This window comes from Lepidochelys kempii, chromosome 14 (genome assembly GCF_965140285.1).
Source record: "Lepidochelys kempii isolate rLepKem1 chromosome 14, rLepKem1.hap1, whole genome shotgun sequence".
Lineage (NCBI taxonomy): Eukaryota > Metazoa > Chordata > Testudines > Cheloniidae > Lepidochelys > Lepidochelys kempii.
In genome coordinates this window covers 545,728-566,804 of record NC_136393.1, presented here as the reverse complement: position 1 = coordinate 566,804, position 21,077 = coordinate 545,728, and the positions used below count along the sequence as shown (strand labels likewise).

Below are 21,077 nucleotides of genomic sequence, written 5' to 3'. Positions count from 1 at the left end.
CATCAATGGCTATTAGCGAAGATGGTCAGGGATGCAACCTCCTGCTCTGTGTGTACCTAGACCTTTGACTGCCAGATGCTGGGACTGGATGATAGGATGGATCTCTTGATAATTTCCCTAATCTGTTCTTCCCCTCTGGGGCACCTGGCATTGGCCACTCTGGGAAGACAGGATATTGGGTTAGATGGGCCATTGATCTGACCTAGTATGGCCACTTTTATGCTCTTTCTTTATTTTAAAATGGCTTGGAAGCATCAAGTGGTGCATATAGCAGTCTGTGTGACTATATGTGAGCTTCCCTCTGTTCCCCTCATCCTCTCCCTGCGTTTCTCTCTGCTGACTGTTACACTCCTATAGTATGTTGTTCCAAATTAAATGGCAAGGTCTTTGGAGAGGGGCTGTCACTGTCTGTGTGTATGTGTGGTTCTCATCCCATTTGGGGTCTCAAGGTGCCACCACAATACAAATAATAGTTGACGTTCTTGGGTGCAGCCTCTCAGGAAGAGAGTCAATCCTGTATGAGCCTCTTGTGAGGCAGAGGTAACCTGGTCTCTACCTGAGCCCTGACTTTAGCTTATTTAAATGTAGCTCTTGCTCTTTGAGAGTGAAGGTTTCACTGATGCAGCTTTGTTTCTAACCAGGTTGTGCTGAGAGTCCAGTTCCCAGACCGTCATGTTCTGCAAGGGTTCTTCCGCCCCAATGAAACTGGTAAGAGCATCCCTGCTTCTGTCTGTCCGGTGACGATAGCCTGCAGTGCCACTTACATCTGTGAAGTAGTGTTACAGGAGGGGGGCCCCAGGCATCTCTGCACTGCTGGGGAGAGTGACACAGCTCTGAAGAAGCTGCAGTAATTAGTTGCACTGTCACATCTCCACCCACCCGAGTGGGTGTCCTTTCAAAGGTGGGTGCATAACTAGTTGGAAAACTGTTCCTAGAGAATAGTTATCAGTGGTTCACAGTCAAAGCTGGAAGGGCATATCAAGTGGGGTTCTGCAGCAATCCGTTCTGGGTCCGGTTCTGTTCAATATCTTCATCAATGAGTTAGATAATGGCATAGAGAGTACACCTATAAAGTTTGAAGATGGCACCAAGCTGGGAGGGGTTGCAAGTGCTTTGGAAGATAGGATTAAATTTCAAAACGATCTAGACAAATTGGAGAAATGGTCTGAAGAAAATAGGATGAAATTCAATAAGAAAAAAAGGCAAAGTACTCCACTGAGGAAGGAACAATCAGTTGCACACATACAAAATGGGAAATGACTGCCTACGAAGGAGTACTGTGAAAAGGGATCTGGTGGTCATAGTGGGCCACAAGCTAAATATGAGTCAACAGTGTAACGCTGTTGCAAAAAAAGGCGAACATCATTCTGGGATGTATTAGCAGGAGTGTTGTAAGCAAGACACAAGAAGTAATTCTTCCGTTCTACTCTGTGCTGATTAGGCCTCAGCTGGAGTATTGTGTCCAGTTCTGGGCGCCATATTTCAGAAAAGATGTGGACAAATTGGAGAAAGTCCAGAGAAGAGCAACAAAAATGATTAAAGGTCTAGAAAACATGACCTATGAGGGAAGATTGAAAAAAATGGGTTTGTTTAGTGTGGAGAAGAAAAGACTGAGAGGGGACTTAACAGTTTTCAAGTACATAAAAGGTTGTTGGAGGAGGGAGAAAAATTATTCTCCTTAACCTCTGAGGATAGGATAAGAAGCAATGGCTTTAAATTGCAGCAAGGGAGGTTTAGGTTGGACATTAGGAAAAACTTCCTAACTGTCATGGTGGTTAAGTACTGGAATAAATTTCCCAGGGAGGTTGTGAAATCTCCATCAGTGGAGATTTTTAAGAGCAGGTTAGACAAATACCGGTCAGGGATGGTCTAGATCAGGGGTGGGCAAACTTTTTGGTTCGAGGGCCACATCTGAGTATGGAAATTGCCCATGAATGCTCACGAAATTGGGGGGTCGTGGTGCAGGATAGGATGAGGGCTCTGGGGTGGGGCCAGAAATGAGGAGTTCAGGGTGTGGGACGGGGCTCCAGGCTGGGGCAGGGGGTTGGGTGCAGGGGGGTAGGCCCTGGCTGGGGGTGTGGGCTCTGGAGTGGGGCTGGGGATGAGGGATTTGGGGTACAGAAAGGCGCTCTGGGCTGGGACCGAGGGATTCGAAGGGTGGGAGGGGGATCAGGGATGGGTCTGGTAGTTGGAGCACGGGAGGAGGTCAGGGGTGCAGGCGGTGCTCAAGCAGCTCCCAGAAGCCGCTGCATGTCCCATCTCCAGCTCCTATGCGGAGGCGCGGCCAGGCATTCTGCGCACTGCCCCATCTGCAGGCGCCGCCCCTGCAGCTCCAATTGGAGCTGGAGGGGGGACATGCCACTGCTTCCCGGAGCCCGCGGAGCCATGGCACACACAGAGCAGGGCAAGCTCCTGACCCTGCTCCCCAGCAGGAGCTCGAGGGCCAGATTAAAACCTCTGATGGGCTGGATGCCGCCTGCGGGCCGTAGTTTACCCACCGCTGGTCTAGATAATACTTAGTCCTGCCATGAGTGTAGGGGACTGGACTAGATCACTGGCTCTCAACTTTTCCAGAGTACTGTACCCCTTTCAGGAGTCTGATTTGTCTTGCATACCCCGAGTTTCATCTTAGTTAAAAGCTATTTGCTTCCAAAATCAGACATAAAAATCCAAAAGTGTCACAACATACTATTACTGAAAAATTGCTGACTTTTCCCTTTTTACCATATAATTATAAAATAAATCAATTAGAATATAAATATTGTACTAAAATTTAATTGTATATAGAGCAGTACAAACAAGTCATTGTCTATATGAAATTTTAGTGTGTACTGACTTCGCTAGTGCTTTTTATGTAACCTGTTGTAAAACTAGGCAAATATCTAGATGAGTTGATGTATCCCCTGGAAGACCTCTGCATGCCCCCGATGGAGAACCACTGAATTAGATAGCCTCTCGAGGTCCCCTCCAGTCCTACAATTCTGTGATTCTGTAAGGAGCTAGTGCAGTCTGTTCATGTTGCTTCAGTGAGTTGCATAAAAAGGGTGGGAGACATTCACCTTTAGCAGACCTACAAAGAAAGAGGACTTTTTCCCAGGACTGCATGATGGGGCCATCCCAGAAAAGCTGTGGGGTCCCAACTGAGGTCACACTATTCTTGCCATACTACATAGTGTTGTTCCATTAGAGTTGAGGCTTGTTCCAGCCAGAGTGCGAGAGAAGGCTTGATTTAGCTGTTGTGTCTAAAGTTACCAAAGACCAAAAAAGCAGGTGTCCTCAGCTCAGTCAGAATAGTGGGGAAATTAGAGCTTCTTGCAGGGAGTATGTCAGGGTATGCATCCAATTGCTCTCCTTGCTACTAATTTAGATCCTCCATCTTTGGTGGAGTCAGGTGCCCTTGCCAATTAGACTACTTGATGTTGCCCCAGGAAACACCTGTCGTCTCATTAGACCTGAGAATTGGTGACCAGAGTCTTAGGTGTCTGTTACCCTCTGCAGATCCGGACTTCCTGACTGTCTGGTGCAAGATTTTAAAGCTTCTGTTTGTCAGGTGTGGTGTGGATTTTTGTCCACCCTGTTCCCAGGGCATTGGGGGTGGGATGGATAGAAGAGTTAATAACAGAAGAATTAACTTGGTAACGAGTTAATACCATGTAGTAGAATCAAAGGAATAAATAAAGGTTCCAAAGATCCTCAATCTAGTTGCAGCTGCAACTTCAGTCATTTGTGTAGCTAGTGATGCTTCCTTTTGAAGGGAGCAACTGGGGTCTGTAACAACAGGCGATGTTATTACTCTGTGGCCCAGCTGTGGCACCCAGTCTCAGGCTTCTGGCTCACCAGCTGTTGCCTCTCTTGCATGGAGACCAAACTTCTTGTTCACTTCTTACCAGGGTATGTCCTGACTGAGCAGTTCCCTACTTTCACTGGGTTACTGCCAGGAAAGACAGTCTGCCTAAGCAGACCCCCTTGCTTTCTCTTCAGAGACTGATAAGAGTGACTGCTACAGACATAAGTTACCACACAGCTCTTTCTAAACAAGACTACTTGTGTCTTAAGATAAAAAGCGCTACTGAGAAAAGATATTAAAAACAATATAATAACCTGTGCACATGCTCAAAGCTTACCAGAGTTCATCCCAACTCTAGCACTGGCTCTGGCAAGAACAGACTTTCAAAACCCCACCCTAGGGTTTCCTTGTGGTTACAAGTTCATCATCACTTCAGCACAGAACAAGCACTCTCATGACTAGTTGATGCAAATCAGGGGTCTTTGATCTAGAGTTTCCAGGAGGTAATTAGTATACAATGGCGGTCTCTTCCCAGGGCATATCTTCAAAAGGTGGCTTTGGAGGGGAGAATTTGCATTCCCCTCACCTAAAGGTATTTCCTAGGAAATCCACTTCACACACATTGATCTAAAAAGACCTTTGAACTTCCACATACCTTCCATAGATTGCATTAATCTTGTTTTCCTCCTAATGAAAGTTCGTACAATCTCAGTTGTACATAAACATTTGCATTTCCAATACAATGTACCCCAAAGGTCATAACGCTACTTCAATTAAGTTGACTTAATTCAGTAAAGTTCATTCAGGATATTCAGTCCGTCACAGACGTGACTGGTGCACAGAGCTGTATTTTCCATGTAAATGAGTGACCCTGGGGGTGTCTGGGAAGATTCCATGTGAGCCTACAGCAGTAAGTGTAAGGCTCACTGACTCCTTTCAGAGAAACAGGACCTCCCTTCCATCCCTTAGCCAAAATGGAGGGCCAAGGGGATACTGTGGATGGAGGAACTGATGAACAGGTAATGCTCAGATACTATGGTGAGGTGGGCTATATGAGACCTAGGTAGAGTACGCTCTCCGTCAGGACTAGGTGTGTTTGGAAATCCAAGTGCAGTTTATGGCCTAAAAGGAGAAATGGGGGGAGGAGGAGTTTTGCTGAAAGCAAGGGCTGATGCACTGATTTACCCACTATCTGCTTTGCTGGGACCCTGTGGTGCTACCAGCGGGTCTGCTCCCTCTTTCCAGAGAGGGATATAGTGGTGACAACTGTGATGTTTGTTTCAGAGAGAGGTACCTGATATACAGACTCTGCTGTCATGCAGGGGGGAGTATTTGAGGAACAGGCTGTGTCCCTTGCCCAGCATATGGGCTGTGTTGGTGGGCTTGTGTGACATATGGACTGTCCCCCTCACCCTGCAAACCCTTCTCTTCTTCACTTCACAGTTGGCATTTTGAGAGACTTTGTGAGAAGCCACCTTGCAGATGCAGAGCTGCCATTTTACCTGTGTGAGTCCAGTGGTTTCTTGTACCCATTCCTTCCCTTGCACGCCTTTCCCTGGAGTGATGGTCTGGTACAAAGCCCATCTCCCCTCCATCCCCTAGGGTGGTGCCCTGATACTTGGCCCAGGTAGGACTGTGTCTCCTCTCTACGGCCCAGGAGTGCAAAGGGATGTAACCTACTCACCTCAGACTAATTTTTGTAGCCATACTGTACTCTTGCCTGGACTTGAGTTGAAGCATGTGTGGACAGTGAGGTTGTGTCCTTCTCTTGAGTGGAAACAGTCCTTCCCCAAACGAGCTGCTTGTTGTTCTGGTTTACGTGCTTTCCTGATTGTAACTTGTTCTTTAACTTCAGTTATTGCACCTCCCAGAGCCATCTTGAGTAATGAGAATGAAACACTCTTCCAGGTAAGTACTACTTCTCTCCTGTCTGAAATGCTCCCCCTCTCTCCACTGTACCAGCACTGTACTAATTCTAAAGGGAGGCTGGATAATACTATAACCTCTGTAGATTTGTGATCAGCTATGGCCAGTGGATTCAGGTTTCCAGAGCATAAGCTCCTTACTGAGCGGTCCCCTGTGTGCAGCAAAATGCAGTGTCTGGTGAATGGAAAATTGTTGTGCCTAAGTTCTCTAGTCAGGTGTGAAGCAGAACCCTTGCCCTAAAGAGAGTCTGGGTAATTGCCCTTTGAAGAATTGCAAGAGGCCCTTTACTGTGCTCGACAGACTTGTCGTCTGACCCATTGTGACAGGAGGTGGAATACTGGAGGAGATCAACCGTTTCCCTTACCTGCCATTATAAGAGGTAGAAGGCCAGACGTAAAGGGACTAATGGTCTGACACTGGAAATAGTCTCTCTTGGTTTAGTGATGATTTCAGGGCTTTCAGGAAGGTTGATTTAGGTGGACCTGGGTGTTGTGGAGGATTCACTTTCCGTGTTGTGAATTTTCCAGCAGTCTGGAATTCCTGGATAGGGCTGTCCCTCGGGGGCTGCGGGGCCCGGGACTTAGGCAGTGAGTTTCTATCTGCCAGGGGGTGCTTCCCCTGTTCTACTCAGGCCCCGCCCCCACACCACCTCTTCCCCGCTCAGTTCCACCCTCGCTCTTCCCCCGTCTCCCCCCAGCACCTCCAGATGCTGTGAAACAGCTGATCGGCGATAGGCGCTGGCGGGGGAGGGGGAGGCGCTGATTGGCGGGGCTCGCTGGCAGGCAGGAGGCGCTTGGGGGAGCGGGAGGTTGGTAGCAGGGCTCCTCCTTGCCCCCCCGTCCACCTCCCACCTCATCTCCCTGCCCACCTTCTCATGAAGTGCAGGGGCCCCCAAAGTGCAGGGGCCAGGGCGGTCGCCCCTATTCGCTGTACCCTAGGGCGACTCTGCCTGGAGGCTTTTGCACTTGCCAGGTAACGTGGTCTAACTGAAGTCTCAGTACAGAGCCTGCTTTGGAGTTAAGAACTATTAGAGAGACAGTGAAATAGCTCTACCATTGACTTTGCTAGCAACTTCACTGTGTATAGACAGGGCTTCCCTTCAGGACTAGAGTGTGGTCATTTGTAGAGTGATATGCCAAAGATCATTTGTAAGGTGAGGAGTGAGGCAGAAAGTAATAGGACATTTTGCTTCCGGAGTGTATGTGAGAGAGCGCCTTTCTGGCGACATATTGAATTAGGAAGGGATTAGAGCTCCTCTGAAGCTGTTTATAATGGAGCTTTCCAAATTCCACACCTTCCTAGCCAGGCCATGTGGAGGAGAGACAAGTGCAGCTGTTGCATGGAGACAAATAGTATGAGCACCTGCGTTCACACCCACAGCCTGATCCCTTCCTGGGCTTGGAGCCTGCTGAATCGCCTTGATCAAAAGCTACAGTTAGCCCTGAAGATGGTGGTTCTACAAGATTTGCTAATGGCTGAGCTCCTCTCCTTGTCACAATGCCTTTGCCCAGGATCCCCAACTAAGGAACGGTTTCAGAGTAGCATCCGTGTTAGTCTGTATTTGCAAAAAGAAAAGGAGGACTTGTGACACCTTAGAGACTAACACATTTATTTGAGCATAAGCTTTTGTGAGCTACAGCTCACTTCATCGGATGCATTCATCCATGAGCTGTAGCTCACGAAAACTTATGCTCAAATAAATGTGTTACTCTAAGGTGCCACAACTAAGGAATGTTTCAAGTGTGCTCGCCTTCCTGAGTCTCCTGGTACTGATCACAGCCCTGGCTGGTCAGTGGCTCAGGAATTGCACTGGACCCAGCTACACTGCCTGAGTGTTGCTGCGTCTGTATTGACCTGGCTTTCTCCACCTGAGCCTGGCAGCCCAGCCCCAGGCAGGCATGGGACAGTCAGTGTTGAGAGACACACAATGTCGTCTTGGTGGAAAACAGCCAGCCGAGCGTTTTTCTCTTCAAAGACGCTTCATGCATTTTAATTAATAACAGAAATGCCAATGGAAAGCTCCTCGTGCCTTTGAACTGGGAAATTTTCCCACTCAGTGTGAGGGCAACGCCTCCCAGCTTCCCCCAGTTTGTGCCACTTGCCCACAGCTGCCACCCAGCACGCTGTCTCAGATTTCTACGCAGGTGCTGCGGTGGGAAATGGGGGAAAGCTTTTCTGTTTGGAGCTCTGGGAAGTTTAAGGAAAATAAACGAAACTGTGATTCAATTTCTAATGACATGATTGGAAAATGGGAAGTAATGGGAGATGATTCCCACTGGAGTGGGTGGGGGGAGTAGGGACACCTTCCCTTCTGCTTTCTGACTTCCCTTTATCCCTGCCCCCAACAAACCCCTTTTGATCCCACCTGCCTCTCTAAGGGCTGGTCTGCATTGGGAACTTACATCAGCATCGCTGTGTCTCTCAGCTGTTGCTTCTCGAGAAGGTGGAGTACCTATACCTACAGGAGAGCCCCGCCCTTTGGCGTAGGTAGTGTACACTGAAGCACTACAGCAGGGCAGCTTCAGCACTGTAGCATTTTCAGTGTAGACATATCCTAACTCCCAATCTATGCCCTCCTCCCTTTTCCTTTTCAGCTCCTCTGGTGTATAGGTCACATTCTTCATCTACAGCTTCTTCCTCCAGTTCCCATTTTGGCCTTCTCTTGCAGGATGAATGGTCTCGAGAAGGTTGAGCAGGACCTTCTGTTTTCCTAGACTCATAACACGAGGCCAGAGGTATACACAGCAAAACTGAAAGATGACCCATCCAAACTGAGTTTAAAAAAAGAAACGCTATTTTTAACACTGGGTGGTAATCTGTGGAAATTATTGCCACAGGGTGTTGTTGAGGCTCAGAATTTAGCAAGGTTCAAAGAGGGATTGGATGCTTATATAGATAACAGCAATATCCAGAGTTGTTATAACTATTGCTAACAAGATTTGGAAAGGATATAAAATCTCATGCTCCCGTCTTTAACTATTAGGGATTAATGGAGAACAAATTATTCATAGAGTCATAGAATATCACGGTTGGAAGGGACCTCAGGAGGTCATCTAGTCCAACCCCCTGCTCAAAGCAGGACCAATCCCCAACTAAATCATCCCAGCCAGGGCTTTGTCAAGCCTGACCTTAAAGATATCTAAGGAAGGAGATTCCACCACCTCCCTAGGTAACGCATTCCAGTGTTTCACCACCCTTCTAGTGAAAAAGTTTTTCCTAATATCCAACCTAAACCTCCCCCACTGCAACTTGAGACCATTACTCCTTGTTCTGTCATCAGCTACCACTGAGAACAGTCTAGATCCATCCTCTTTGGAACCCCCTTTCAGGTAGTTGAAAGCAGCTATCAAATCCCCCCTCATTCTTCTCTTCCGCGACTAAACAATCCCAGTTCCCTTAGCCTCTCCTCATAAGTCATGTGTTCCAGTCCCCCAATCATTTTTGTTGCCCTCCGCTGGACTCTTTCCAATTTTTCCACATCTGCCTGACGCAGTGTTTTATTTACCTTCCTCTGAAGCATCTGGTACTAGCCATTGTTGGAGACAGGATACTGGACTAGATATACCTATGGGGCTGATTCAATCTGACAATTCCTATGTTCCACTCTTAACCCAGGTACTTTATAGACCCTGTAGGTTTTATGGTAATTCATGAATAACATTGTCACAGACTCACAGGTCGTGCCCACTCTTAGCCCCGTGCGGTCTGTGGGGCGCGAACCCCTGAAAAGTAATACATGGAACTTCATGTATAATAAGGAAAGCAGGAATATAAACTGCTGTGTCTGGTATGGGCAATTTGACCAAGTGAACATTATGGAGAATGACAGGTTTCAGAGTAACAGCCGTGTTAGTCTGTATTCGCAAAAAGAAAAGGAGTACTTGTGGCACCTTAGAGACTAACCAATTTATTTGAGCATGAGCTTTCGTGAGCTACAGCTCACTTCATCGGATGCATACCGTGGAAACTCCACGGTATGCATCCGATGAAGTGAGCTGTAGCTCACGAAAGCTCATGCTCAAATAAATTGGTTAGTCTCTAAGGTGCCACAAGTACTCCTTTTCTTATTATGGAGAATATAACTCTTGGAATTTCCTGGCATTTTAGTGCTTGATTTTGCAGCTTTTAGGTTTCATTTAACACAATTATTTTTGCATTTGGTTTTAGGGGTGATGGTGAGAAAAATACAGATCATTTGGCCTCTCTAGTTCTGGAGCAGCTGCTGATACCAGTGGAATTTGTTAGCTAATGGGCCTGACAGCCTGTGTAATAACTTACACCTCTGCAAAGTGGGTATATAGATTAATAGATTGTAAGGCCAGAAGGGACCATTTTGATCATCTGGTCTGACTTGTTGTAAATCACAGTTCATAAAACTTCCCCAAAACAGTTCCTATAGCTGATCTTTTAGAAAAAAACATCCAATCTTGATTTAAAAATTGTCTGCGATGGAGAATCACCCATTACCCTTGGTGTAAATTGTTCCAGTGGTCAATTACTCTCACCATTTAAAATGTACATCTTATTTCCAGTCTGAATTAGTCTAGCTTTGACTTCCATCCATTGGATCATGTTACACCACCTCTGCTAGACTGAAGAGCCCACTATTATATATTCTTTCCCATGTAGATAAGTACAGATTGAATCAAGTCATCCCTTGGCCTCCTTTTTGTTAAGCTAAATATATTGAACTCCTTGAGTCTATCGCTATAAGGAACATTTTCTAATTCTTCATGTGCAGTGTTGTAGCCCTCATGTCAGTCCCAGGATATTAGAGAGACAAGGTTGGTGTGATGGTATCTTTTATTAGACCAACTTCTGTTGGTGAGAGAGACAAGCTTTTGAAGTTACGTAGAGCTTTTCTTTAGGTCTGGGAAACTTACTAGGCTACATCTACATTGGGGCCATGTCTACACTAGAGACCTTACAGCGGCACAATCATACCAATGCAGCTCCGCCACTGTAAGACCACTTGTGTAGCTGCTCTATGCCGATGGGAAAGAGCTCTCCCGTCAACATAATAAAACCATCCCAATGAGCGCAGTAGCTAGGATGGTGGGAGGAGCTCTTCTGCTGATGTAGAATTGTGCGCACAACCACTTATGCGGGCGAAACTTTTGTCGCTCAGGGGCGGGGTTTTTTTTCATACCCCTGAGTGACATAAGTTTTGCTGACATCAGTGGTAATGTAGACATGGCCTAGCAGCACAGCTGCACTGATGCACCGTCTGGTGAAGATGCTCTAAGCCAACAGGAGAGACTCTCCCGTCCGCTTAATCACTCCACTTCCCACAAGAGACAGTAGCTTTGTCGGCAGGAGAAGCTCTGCCACAGGCATAACACTGTCTACACTGGCACTTAGGTCGGTATAACTTTTATGTTTCTTAACGGATCATGCTGAACAACATAGGTGCTGAGTTTCTAATCTGCTGGGGATGCTCCCCCCGCCTCCACCCAACTCCACCCCTTCCCCAGTGCCCCACCCCCATCCTGCTTCTTCCCACCCCAGCTCTGCCCCCACTCTGCCTCTTCCCGCTCCGTTCCACCCCCTCCCCAGAGTGTGCTGTGCCCTTGCTCCTCCCTCCTCCTTCCCAGCGCCTCCTGATGCCTCAAAACAGCTGATTCGTGGGAGGTGGTGGGAGGGAGGGGGAGGTGCTGATTGGCAGGGCCCGCCAGTGGGCAGGAGGCGCTGGGGGGAGGTAGTGGCTTTGACAGGGGGGCTGCACCCACCATTTTTTCCCTTGGGTGCTCCAGCCCAGGAGCACCCACGGAGTTGGCGCTTATGCCGAGCGACACAAGTTATACTGAGGTAAGTTCTAGTATAGACTGTCTCAGCGGTGTCATAGCTAAATACAATGTGGAACAGATTGGTTAACATAAGTAGTTCACACACATTTCATGGGACCATTCAAGGTGAATTGCCCTGTCAACACCCTTCCAGTCATAGGGAGGAACAGGGCAGTGTGAAAGGAGCTCTTGGGGTTGTTAGTGGGTTATAGATAAGGCTGTGAGTCTGTCATGGAGATCACAGAAGTCATGCATACTGGGACCTCCGTGACTTCTGCAACTGCTGCTGCTGGAGTGGCCCCAGGCAGCGGCCTGTGCGGCTGGCCCCTGCCCCCTCTCCTGAGCAACAGCGGGGCCCCAGGACCCTCCTGGAGTAGCTAAGATTAGTCATGGGTATTTATAAAGTTATGGACAGGTCATAGGCCTGTGAATTTTTGTTTATTGCCCGTGACCTGTCTATGACTTCTACTAAAAATACCCATGACTAAATCTTAGCCTTAGTTATAGATAGTTGCAATAAATCAGTGTGTCTGTTAAGTCCATGGTTTTTAGTGTCTTAACAAAGTTATGAATTTATGCTCTAATTCTTCAGTCATTCTTGTGGCTCTTTTCTGAATCCTCTCACATTTATCAATATTGTTCTTGAATTGTGGACAGCAAAACTCTACACAATATTCCAGCAATGGTCACACCAGTGCCGAATTCAGAGGTAAAATAACCTCTACTCCTACTTGAGATTACCCTGTTGATGCATCCCAGGATCACGTTAGCACGTTTTGGCCAGAGCACTGCACTGGAAGCTCATGTTCAACTGATTATCCACCACTACCTCCAAATCTTTTTTAGGGTGTAAAGTGCTAGTTACCAGAAATCAACACTTACACCAGTGAGAGCACTTTGTACACACTCTGTATAGGTGCAAATGAGGACTTACCATGGGGGGAATCAAGCCTGGTGAGTATGTGGACCAACAAAGACGCTGTGAACTCCTTGGTCTGGCAGGTCTACATAGAAACTTTTGCTGGTATAGCATTGTCTGTCTGGGGGTGACGCTTATATACCAGCAAAAATCCCAGTGTAGTCACTTTTACTGACACAAAAGTGCTTTTGCCAGAATAACTTATTTAGTTCAGGAGTCCAGTTATAAGCTGTACTAGTAAAGATTTTTTTGCTGTTACATACTGTGTTTACAGTAGGAGGGTTTGCCGGTAGAGCTGTAGTGGCAAATCATTTCAGGTGTAGATATGACTTACGCTGTTTGGTATGCTCACAGGATCTGCTACTCTGAAGCCACTTAATTTTACACACTCTGCTTCAGCAGCTGAGTTTATTAACTCCTGGAATTAAGTATCTGCCCAGTTCACTGCCAGTGCAGTATGTGTCCACCTTTATTTTTATCTATGATGGCTGGGGTAGAAACACCAGGAAGTGGGGCATGGGTATGTAACTGTACAGTTAACAGCTTCATGGCATTTCGTGCTACATGCGCTCAGTATGACATTTCCAAAAGCTCATAATTGTTGTGTTAAAACCTGTTCTTCTCCAAAACTTAGTAAATCCTGCCTGGCTCATCAGAGTCTATTTGTAAAAACAAGCTGGGACTAAGAGAAGGTCGCTGGAATACTTTTACATTGAGGATTTAAAAAAAAAAAAAAATTTAACTTGAAAACAACTGACGGGATTTTGTCCAAACGTTTCCTAAATTCTTCTCAGGAAGTTTCCATCCCCAAATGTGAATGTTTCAGGAAGTGGGGAGAGGACTGAAAACAAGATAGATTGGAAATGATTTCACAATCTGAACTGCAGGGGTTGAGACTGGTGACACTGCTATGATTAGATGGTGGTGGCAGAAGCCAAGGTATAGGGCTGAGAAGGGGAGTGACAGTTTTGAGCGGGTTGCCTGGAAGTAGGGTGACCAGATAGCAAGCGTGAAAAATCGGGATGGGAGTGGGGGGTAATAGGCACCTATATAAGACACAGCCCCAAATATTGGGACTGTCCCTGTAAAATCGGGACATCTGATCATCATACCTGGAAGCAGGAGGAAGATTGGTTTGAAGGGGAGAGAAGTTGGTACAGGCTTGGAGTGGGAGGCTTGAGGGGGAGAAGGCAAAAGGAAATGTAGGCCTGAGATTGGGTGGAGGGATGAAAGCAGATACTCAGACTGAGGCTCCAGAGCTGCAAGTGGCTCTTTAATGTCTCCCTTGCGGTTCTTTGCAGCATGTGATATTAAAACAATGTGATTTAATTATTAACCAATCAGGATGCTTTTACTATGCTGCTAACCAGTTGTAGTTGATAAAATAATACTTGGTCAGTCATTTTGCTGTGAGAGTAATTGTAGAGAGAGTTTGAGTAGCAGCCGTGTTAGTCTGTATCCGCAAAAAGAAAAGGAGGACTTGTGGCACCTTAGAGACTAACCAATTTATTTGAGCATAAACTTTTGTGAGCTACAGCTCACTTCCACTGCATGCATCCGATGAAGTGAGCTGTAGCTCATGAAAGCTTATGCTCAAATAAATTGGTTAGTCTCTAAGGTGCCACAAGTCCTCCTTTTCTTTTTGTAGAGAGAGTGTAAATGAAACAATGAATTCACAGTCCTGTGTCTCTTTTGGGTGGTGGTGATGACTAATTTGGCTCCTGAATCACTGAGGTCTGAATATCACTGGATTAAAATGAGGTGGAGAGAGAGGGAAGGGCAAGGTGTGGGCAAGAGGGGGAGGGGAGAGGGCAGGAGGCCTGGGGTCCTCCTGTTTTTAAAGTTGTTTAAAGTGCTTTGGTGGCAGCAGACTTGTGTGTTCTTCCCTCTGCCCCCCTACTGTTGGGAATGTGAGCTAGGGGAGGGGCACTCGGCAACATATACTAAAACCTAGAAGCTGTTTATTGATAGCTGGGTGTAAAACAGCCTCCTATGAGAAGTGGGTTTGTGGAGTGGAGGGGTTGAGTTTGGTGCTAGTGGCCATGTTGCCTGTGTCCCAGGCCTGGGGCCCTCAGCTCTGTAGCATCATGGTCTGGTTGAGACAGGAATGAGTCTGTGTGTTTATAAAAACTTTATTTAGAAGAAGCATCAATTGGGAAGGAGTGATTCCTGTTCAGAGTGCCTCATACCCTTCCAATTACTCGGTCTGCCTGCTGGAGACCACAGTGTTCTAACTTACTAGGCTGGTGCCTTGTCCCAATTTAGGTTGGCTGATTCTGGGTGACACTTTGCTCCCCGCTACCAGCATAAATCGTCTTTCATCTGTAATTTTTGCCTTGAGTCAGCGGAGGCTCCATGCTGTAATGTCTTCTGCTTGGATAGACTTTCCCTGCCGCCGGAGATCTGAGTGCTTGGCAGGGGCTGAAGGGGGCTTTCTTCTCTGGAGAGAAATGGGTGCGGAAGCTGCTCTGGCTTTCATGTCCCTGGCAATTCTGTTATTGTTGGATGCCCTTTTTATGGGCTGCTGTTACTAATCAGGCTGCTTCGCCTAAACCTTGGTGCTCTCAGTAAAATTACACCAGCACAGAACAGGAGGAGAGGTTGTGTATTTGTTATTGGACCTGTCTGGGCACCAGTGTGGGGGAGGAGGATTTGCACACCGTTCTCTGACTTGCTGGCATGCTCCAGTATTGTTTGCCAAGTAGTGAAATCCTGAGTCTGGGAGCAGGTTTGTGCTGCTTGTGTCTGTTCCTGTAGAGATGGGGCTTAGAGAGGAGGCTTCTGCACCCAACCCTTCACTAGATGGGGCTTGGCTCCAGATGGAAGTTTCTGTGGGGCCTTTGCCTCTACTTAGGCCTCTGCCTTCCTTAAAGAGGAGGCTTCCTATCCCCAACTCTACCCAGTATATGAGATTTGGAGGGGAGGCCTCTATGCTGGAATCTGCTCCCACTCCCAGAACTAGATGTCAGAATACAGGGGTGGGAGGACAGGGCTGCTCCCTGGGGTTGGTGGGCTTCAGGGTTAGATGAAAGCTGCAGAGCGCCTCTGGCCTCCAATACTGGAGAAGTGGAGATCTGCACTTAGGGGACCTTGGAGCACTTTACCCCAGCAGGGAGGCTGTGTCCTGGCATGAAGCACAGCTAATGGCCGAGAATGTGGGACTTCTCTCTCCATCCAGTAACAGAAGCAGGATGTGGGTAATGTTTGTTAGGAACAGCTAGAAGCCCTAAGCCTGACTTGCTGCCAGTAGGCCAAAGGAACAGTTTCTTTGGTGGTTCCATGGTGGGGGAGGGTTGCCTTGCTTTAGTGAATACAAGTGTCCTTTATATTTGTCCCTCCAAAATGTACAGCCCTTGTTCCCAGTGTTCTGTGTCCAGGCCATAGTAACAGGCACTTATAGCGCTTTGTACCCAATGTGACTTGCTAGCAAGGGGGCTAGATGTGTACATGTCCTTGTGACATTTCACTTAATGCGATGTTCCTTATGTTATTGTAGAACCCAGCAGAGGTTTAAACCAAATCTCAAAAAACCCCAGACAAATGTATGCTGCCCTATAGAATCTTCATGCCTGGTAATGCTGTATTTCTTCATTAACATTTAGGGACATTGGACTGGAAGGACCTTCCTAGATCATGGACTCCAGTCCCCTGCTGTCACAGAGAACCCTATCGTATAATCTTGTTCATAAACATAACAAGCTCCATTTTAAAACTAGTTGGGTTGTTTTTCCCCCTCTATTCCTACTGGGAGACTGTTCCAGAACCTACCTCCTCTGATATTAGAAAGGGTCTTCTACTTTCCACCTAAATGTATTCATGGGTAGTTTATTTCCATTTGTTCTGGTGCCAGCATTGTCCTTTAGTGTCAATAGCTCCTCTCCCTCCCTGGGGTTTGCCCCCAGTGTGTTTATAGAGAGCAATCCAATCCCCTCCGAGCTTTCCCTTTGCTAGGCTGAACAAGCCAAGCTCCGTTAGTCTCCTCTGGTCAGATGAGCCCTCCACTCCCCCAATCATCCTAGCAGCCCTTCTCTGCGCCTGCTCCAGTCTGAATTCAGCTTTCTGGAACTGAGGGGACCAGAATTGTACACGGTATTGCAGATTTAACTGTCATCTTTTCAAGCTCTATTATGTATTCATTCTGTCTTACAAAAATCTCATCAGAGCAGCAGCAAACATCTCAAAATAAACGGATTTTGCCTGGGACGTTTGCTAGGCTGCATGTTCATTTCAGGAGTAACATGACAGTTGACAAAAGCAAAGGTACTTGTTAGGGAGAGTGCATTGAGATTTGGTTATAGAGCTTTAATTTGAGTCTCCCCATCCTTAGGGACCACTTATATATAAATATGAGACCATCCATTCAGCCTGCGATTAGCCTATTGTATAAATGCCAGTCTATTGACCTTTGGTTTTTAAGTTGTTCTCCTTTCACTCCTGGGGATTAGACGTATGCTTCCCAGTCAGGATGCCTGAACTCTAGGGAGAGGGGAAATGGGACACAGTGGTAGAACCCCAGGAGAAGAGGAGCAGGGACTGGTTTGATGCTTGTTGGCTCATGTGCAAAGCAGCTTCAGATTTTTGTGTCTTCTCTCTTTCTAAAGCAGCTTGTGTCATAGTGTCTCAATTCTACATGTGGGTTACAAAAAATGGGATGAAGATGCAGAAGAGCAGCCAATCCTCCAGTGTCCGTTTGGTTCAGTTTCTTCAGCTTCTGTTCTTTGAGCTCTGCTACAGAGGGGAGTTTGACAGTGTGGCCTGAAAATGGTGAGGCTCTTCCTGATCAGCTTTCAGAGGGGTTTCTAGAGCCTTCAGTCAGCTGTAAAGAAGGCTTTGCCTCTGGCACCCTCTGTTTGAACATGTGGTATGCTGGATAAATACGTCTGACTGTTTATCTGGTCCCCATTACTGCAGTATCTCAGCACCCCACACTCGTTAATGTATTATCCTCACAACATCCCTGTGCAGCAGGGCTGTTATCCCCATTGTACAGATGGTGAACTGAAGAAAAGAGATTAAGGGACTTGCCCAAGGTCACACAGGAGGTCTGTAGCAGAGCAGAGACTTGAACTCAAATCCTGGGCTAGTGCCCTGGTCACTGGATCATTCTCCCTCTACACCGAACTGCCTTGATGGAGTGATTTCTGAGAGAGAGTGGGCTTATTCTAGAACCTTGCAATGGATTTGATATTGAATTGGGAGCCAGCACAAGAGGAGGAATACAGTCTTATTGACACTTCTTTCACTCACCCAATAAGGCTGCTGGAGTCACAAGCATTTATTAAATTTGATAGCCACAGTAAAGGGCTGCAATCAAAATCAGGGAAACAAATGTTGGCAACTTATTTGCCAAGAAGCCTGGTAGAAGGAATTGTTTCTGAAGTGTGTGTGTTTACAGTATGGTGAGCGCACAGACTGGCAACAACATGGAGTTTTTGGAACCTATAAAGACTTCAAGGCATTGCTTTGATATTTTGTTATTGCTGTTTTTCCTGGCTGCATTATCCCCATGTCCATTGAATTACTTCATAGCTTTCTCAAGGGCAGAACTGGATCATCTGCAGGCTTCTTTGCAGCAGTGCTCAGCGAAGGGGTCCTTACAGCCCCAGCTGCTTGTTTGTGCTATTCTAGATTAGTTGAACTTCTCAAAGATGCTTTTTCCCTTCTCTCCCTCCCACCTCATCCCAGGGACAGACACTGGCATGACTCAGGTCTTGGGCTTAGCAGAGACTACAGCACTGATCTGTGAACTAGTGCTGAGAAACAGTGAGCAGAAGGTACGAATCCCAGACTCTGTAAAAGCCGAGGCAGTAAAGGGAGCAGACGGCCATGGTCCCACCTTCAAAGAATCTGAAGGAACCCATACTCTTCCATATAAATACTTATTTTTTCTAATCAGATCTTAGAATTCTCTGAGTGTTGGGAAAGGCTCCCACTGGCCTTTACCCTGGGGAGGGACTCCAGGGGAGCTGTTTGTTCCTTTCTGTCCCTTCTGTTCTGGTTCCATTTCTTCATTAGTGTCATTTGCATTTCTGTTCTTTAGCGATGCTGACAATGTCCCTGGGCTGTGTGAAGCCGCCTCTGCTGTTGGGCTTGCAGTTCTGGCAACAGTTTGAAAATAAGTTCAGAAGAAAACCTATCCCATTCAGGGTCAGCCCATCATAGAGGCATTTCCAATGGCTGGTCTGGTGAGGCAGACACTGGAATTCAGCCTTCTTGGTACAGCCTGGAACCTGGCGCACACCTTCACTGTTTGGGGTCTTAGACCATTTCTTGTCTGTTCAGGATGTTCTGGGCAGATAGGATTTTGGGTAGTAATCTTACTTCTCATAAAATAAGGCTAAGATTTTGTCATGGTTATTTTTAGTAAAAGTCACGGACAGGTCACAGGCACTAAACAAAAATTCATAAAAATCACGACCGTGGTGGCTGGGAGCTGTGGGGTTCCTCCTCTGCCCATGACAGCTGGAAGCAGCAGGGGGGCCCCCCTCCACCCACAGCAGCTGGGAGCTGCAGGGTGACCATATTTCTCAACGAGAAAACGGGACACCCCCAGCCGCGCGCCCGAGGTGTGTCCCCCCTCAGGAGTCTGTCGCCTCTGGAAGTCATAGATTCTGTGACTTCCATGACCTCTGTGACATAAACGTAGCCTTACCCATAAAGCTTTGTGCCTGCCTGTGTCTTACACTGATTTTGAGGAGCTGATGACAGCACCCAAAAGGTGGTATGAGGAAATAGGCATTGTGGGCAGCATTAAGGACTTCCTCAGACTAGATGATTTAGCACAGAAATTCTGCTTTAAAAATGTTTCTCTCCAGCTCTTTGGTTAATTTTCAGGGGCCACGTCCTTCTGACCTCCACGCAGTGGGTCACTGAGTGCTCCTTCTACTGGGATTCCCTTTATCAGCCTTGTCAAGATAGCATGTGCAAACCTTATCTGATAAAGTTTAATTGGCCTCAGACCCCTCTGCCAGCTGATATTTGTCTCAGGGTATCCATCTCAGTGGTTGTAGCCTGCCGGTTGGGAAACTTTATTCTTGGGTATTAAACAGGAAAGAGCTATTTAGGCAGAATGTCCCTTTGGCTGTGGCTCTGTTTATTTCCGTTCTGGAGATGCTCTTTGCTCTTTTGTCAGAGAAGCTTTTGATCCATTGGCTTCCCCAAGTGGTGGTTTCTGTGTTTGATGGTGGGGTGGGGTTTGCTTGCTGTGCAGTATTTCATGTTGGTCGCTTTGGTTTCTGCATCTATATGGTTGTCCCTTAGAAGCGCTCATTTTCTTATTAATCTTTTAACATCAGCCAGACTACCAGCAGAGCTGTGCCACTCTAATAATTCCAGATCATATAATGGAAAGAATGCTTCTCATCCTAGCAGCTGCAAGTTCCCCCTTAGACAGGAGTCTCTGACTGACCGTAGAGCTTCTGAATTCATTCAGTAAACCAGTGGTTCTCAAAACTTTTTTTTTCCCCCTGACCACTTGAAAATTGCTGAGTCGCGGCGGACCGCTTAATGATCTTTCCAAATGTTGTTTGTACTGTTAGCTAACTATTGTAAAGTGCTTTGGATAAAAGTGTCATATAAAAAAACTAAATAATGATTAACGTGTTTTTGTTCTACAAATAAAAGCACACAACTCATTTTAATATCAGTAGTCTCTTCCCCACTACGGCAGCCCCCAAGCTGGGCTGGGAAGGAGGGGATTCTCTCCCTGGCAGCTGCAGCCCTGAAGCTGGAGAAAGTTGCCTCTTTCTCTGGTGTTGCAGCCCTGCATGTCCCAAATTCCCTCTACCCCCTCTTTTCACCCCACTGCCCCCCCCACCTCCTATTCCCCCAAGGCCACCACCTCACTGTACATGAATATTTTCTTCAGGGTCCAGGCACCTAATTAGTGGAGCCAAGCCTGTGTGGCTCCACTAATTAGGTGGGCAGCCCTTCATTCTCTCGTGTGCGGCCGCCTGGGTGCGCACCATAGAAGGAACGATCCGCGGACCACAGTTTGAGAACCTATGCAGTAAACCAAATTACAACATAGTTATAATGTGCATATTTTTGCAGCATTCATTCATTTCAGGGTTTGTGTGTGATGCGGGGAGGGAGGGTGGGGATACGCACTAGAAGTACTGGATAGAGAGCACTGCCTGAGATCCTCTCTGTGCTCCAGAGTACAAACTATTAAAATGTGCAATAAAAACTAAGTCAAAAATGTGTCCTCATGGGTCATTGCTGCTGGTCTAACTGGGAAAAATCCCTCTAATTTAGGCATTTATACCATAATATGCAATGCCCCATAGACCCTGATGTTACTGGTTCCCCCTGGGGTGCCACCTGGAACTGGGATACCACTGAGCCCCCTGACACAGCAACCTGGGCTCCCTCTCACACTGTACACCTGTAACAAGCTGCAAAGTCCTCCAGCCTGCACTTTCACCAGCCTAATACAGGTAAGGATACACCCAGCTGCAGTTACATGCAGGCTTTGTGACCAGCCCCTGCATAGGAAGGCTACAGTTAAGGCAACTCCCAGCTCTCCAGGCACGCACCTCCTCTGGAGTATAAACCCAATACTGTCTTGCACTGCACAGGGAACTAACTATACAGCGTAAGGTCATAAAAATTCGCCTCCTCCCTCAATGTGGAGAAGAACATGCAACAGTCTTTGCCC

General features: G+C 47.0%; 1 protein-coding gene across 15 annotated transcripts in view; it reads left to right on the top strand.

The window, feature by feature from the left end:
* ASPSCR1 (ASPSCR1 tether for SLC2A4, UBX domain containing) overlaps positions 1-21,077 on the top strand; it is an 87,182-nt gene that overhangs the window by 51,450 nt on the left and 14,655 nt on the right. For 12 of the 15 annotated variants that reach the window (XM_073310671.2, XM_073310669.2, XM_073310677.2 and 9 more), the window contains 3 exons: positions 642-708; positions 5,231-5,293; positions 5,643-5,695. In XM_073310671.2, the coding sequence (XP_073166772.1) occupies positions 642-708; positions 5,231-5,293; positions 5,643-5,695 (183 nt within the window). Of the gene's footprint in view, positions 1-641; positions 709-5,230; positions 5,294-5,642; positions 5,696-21,077 lie in introns of those variants that run through there. The other 3 variants (XM_073310675.2, XM_073310672.2, XR_012154791.2) reach the window with 2 other exon arrangements.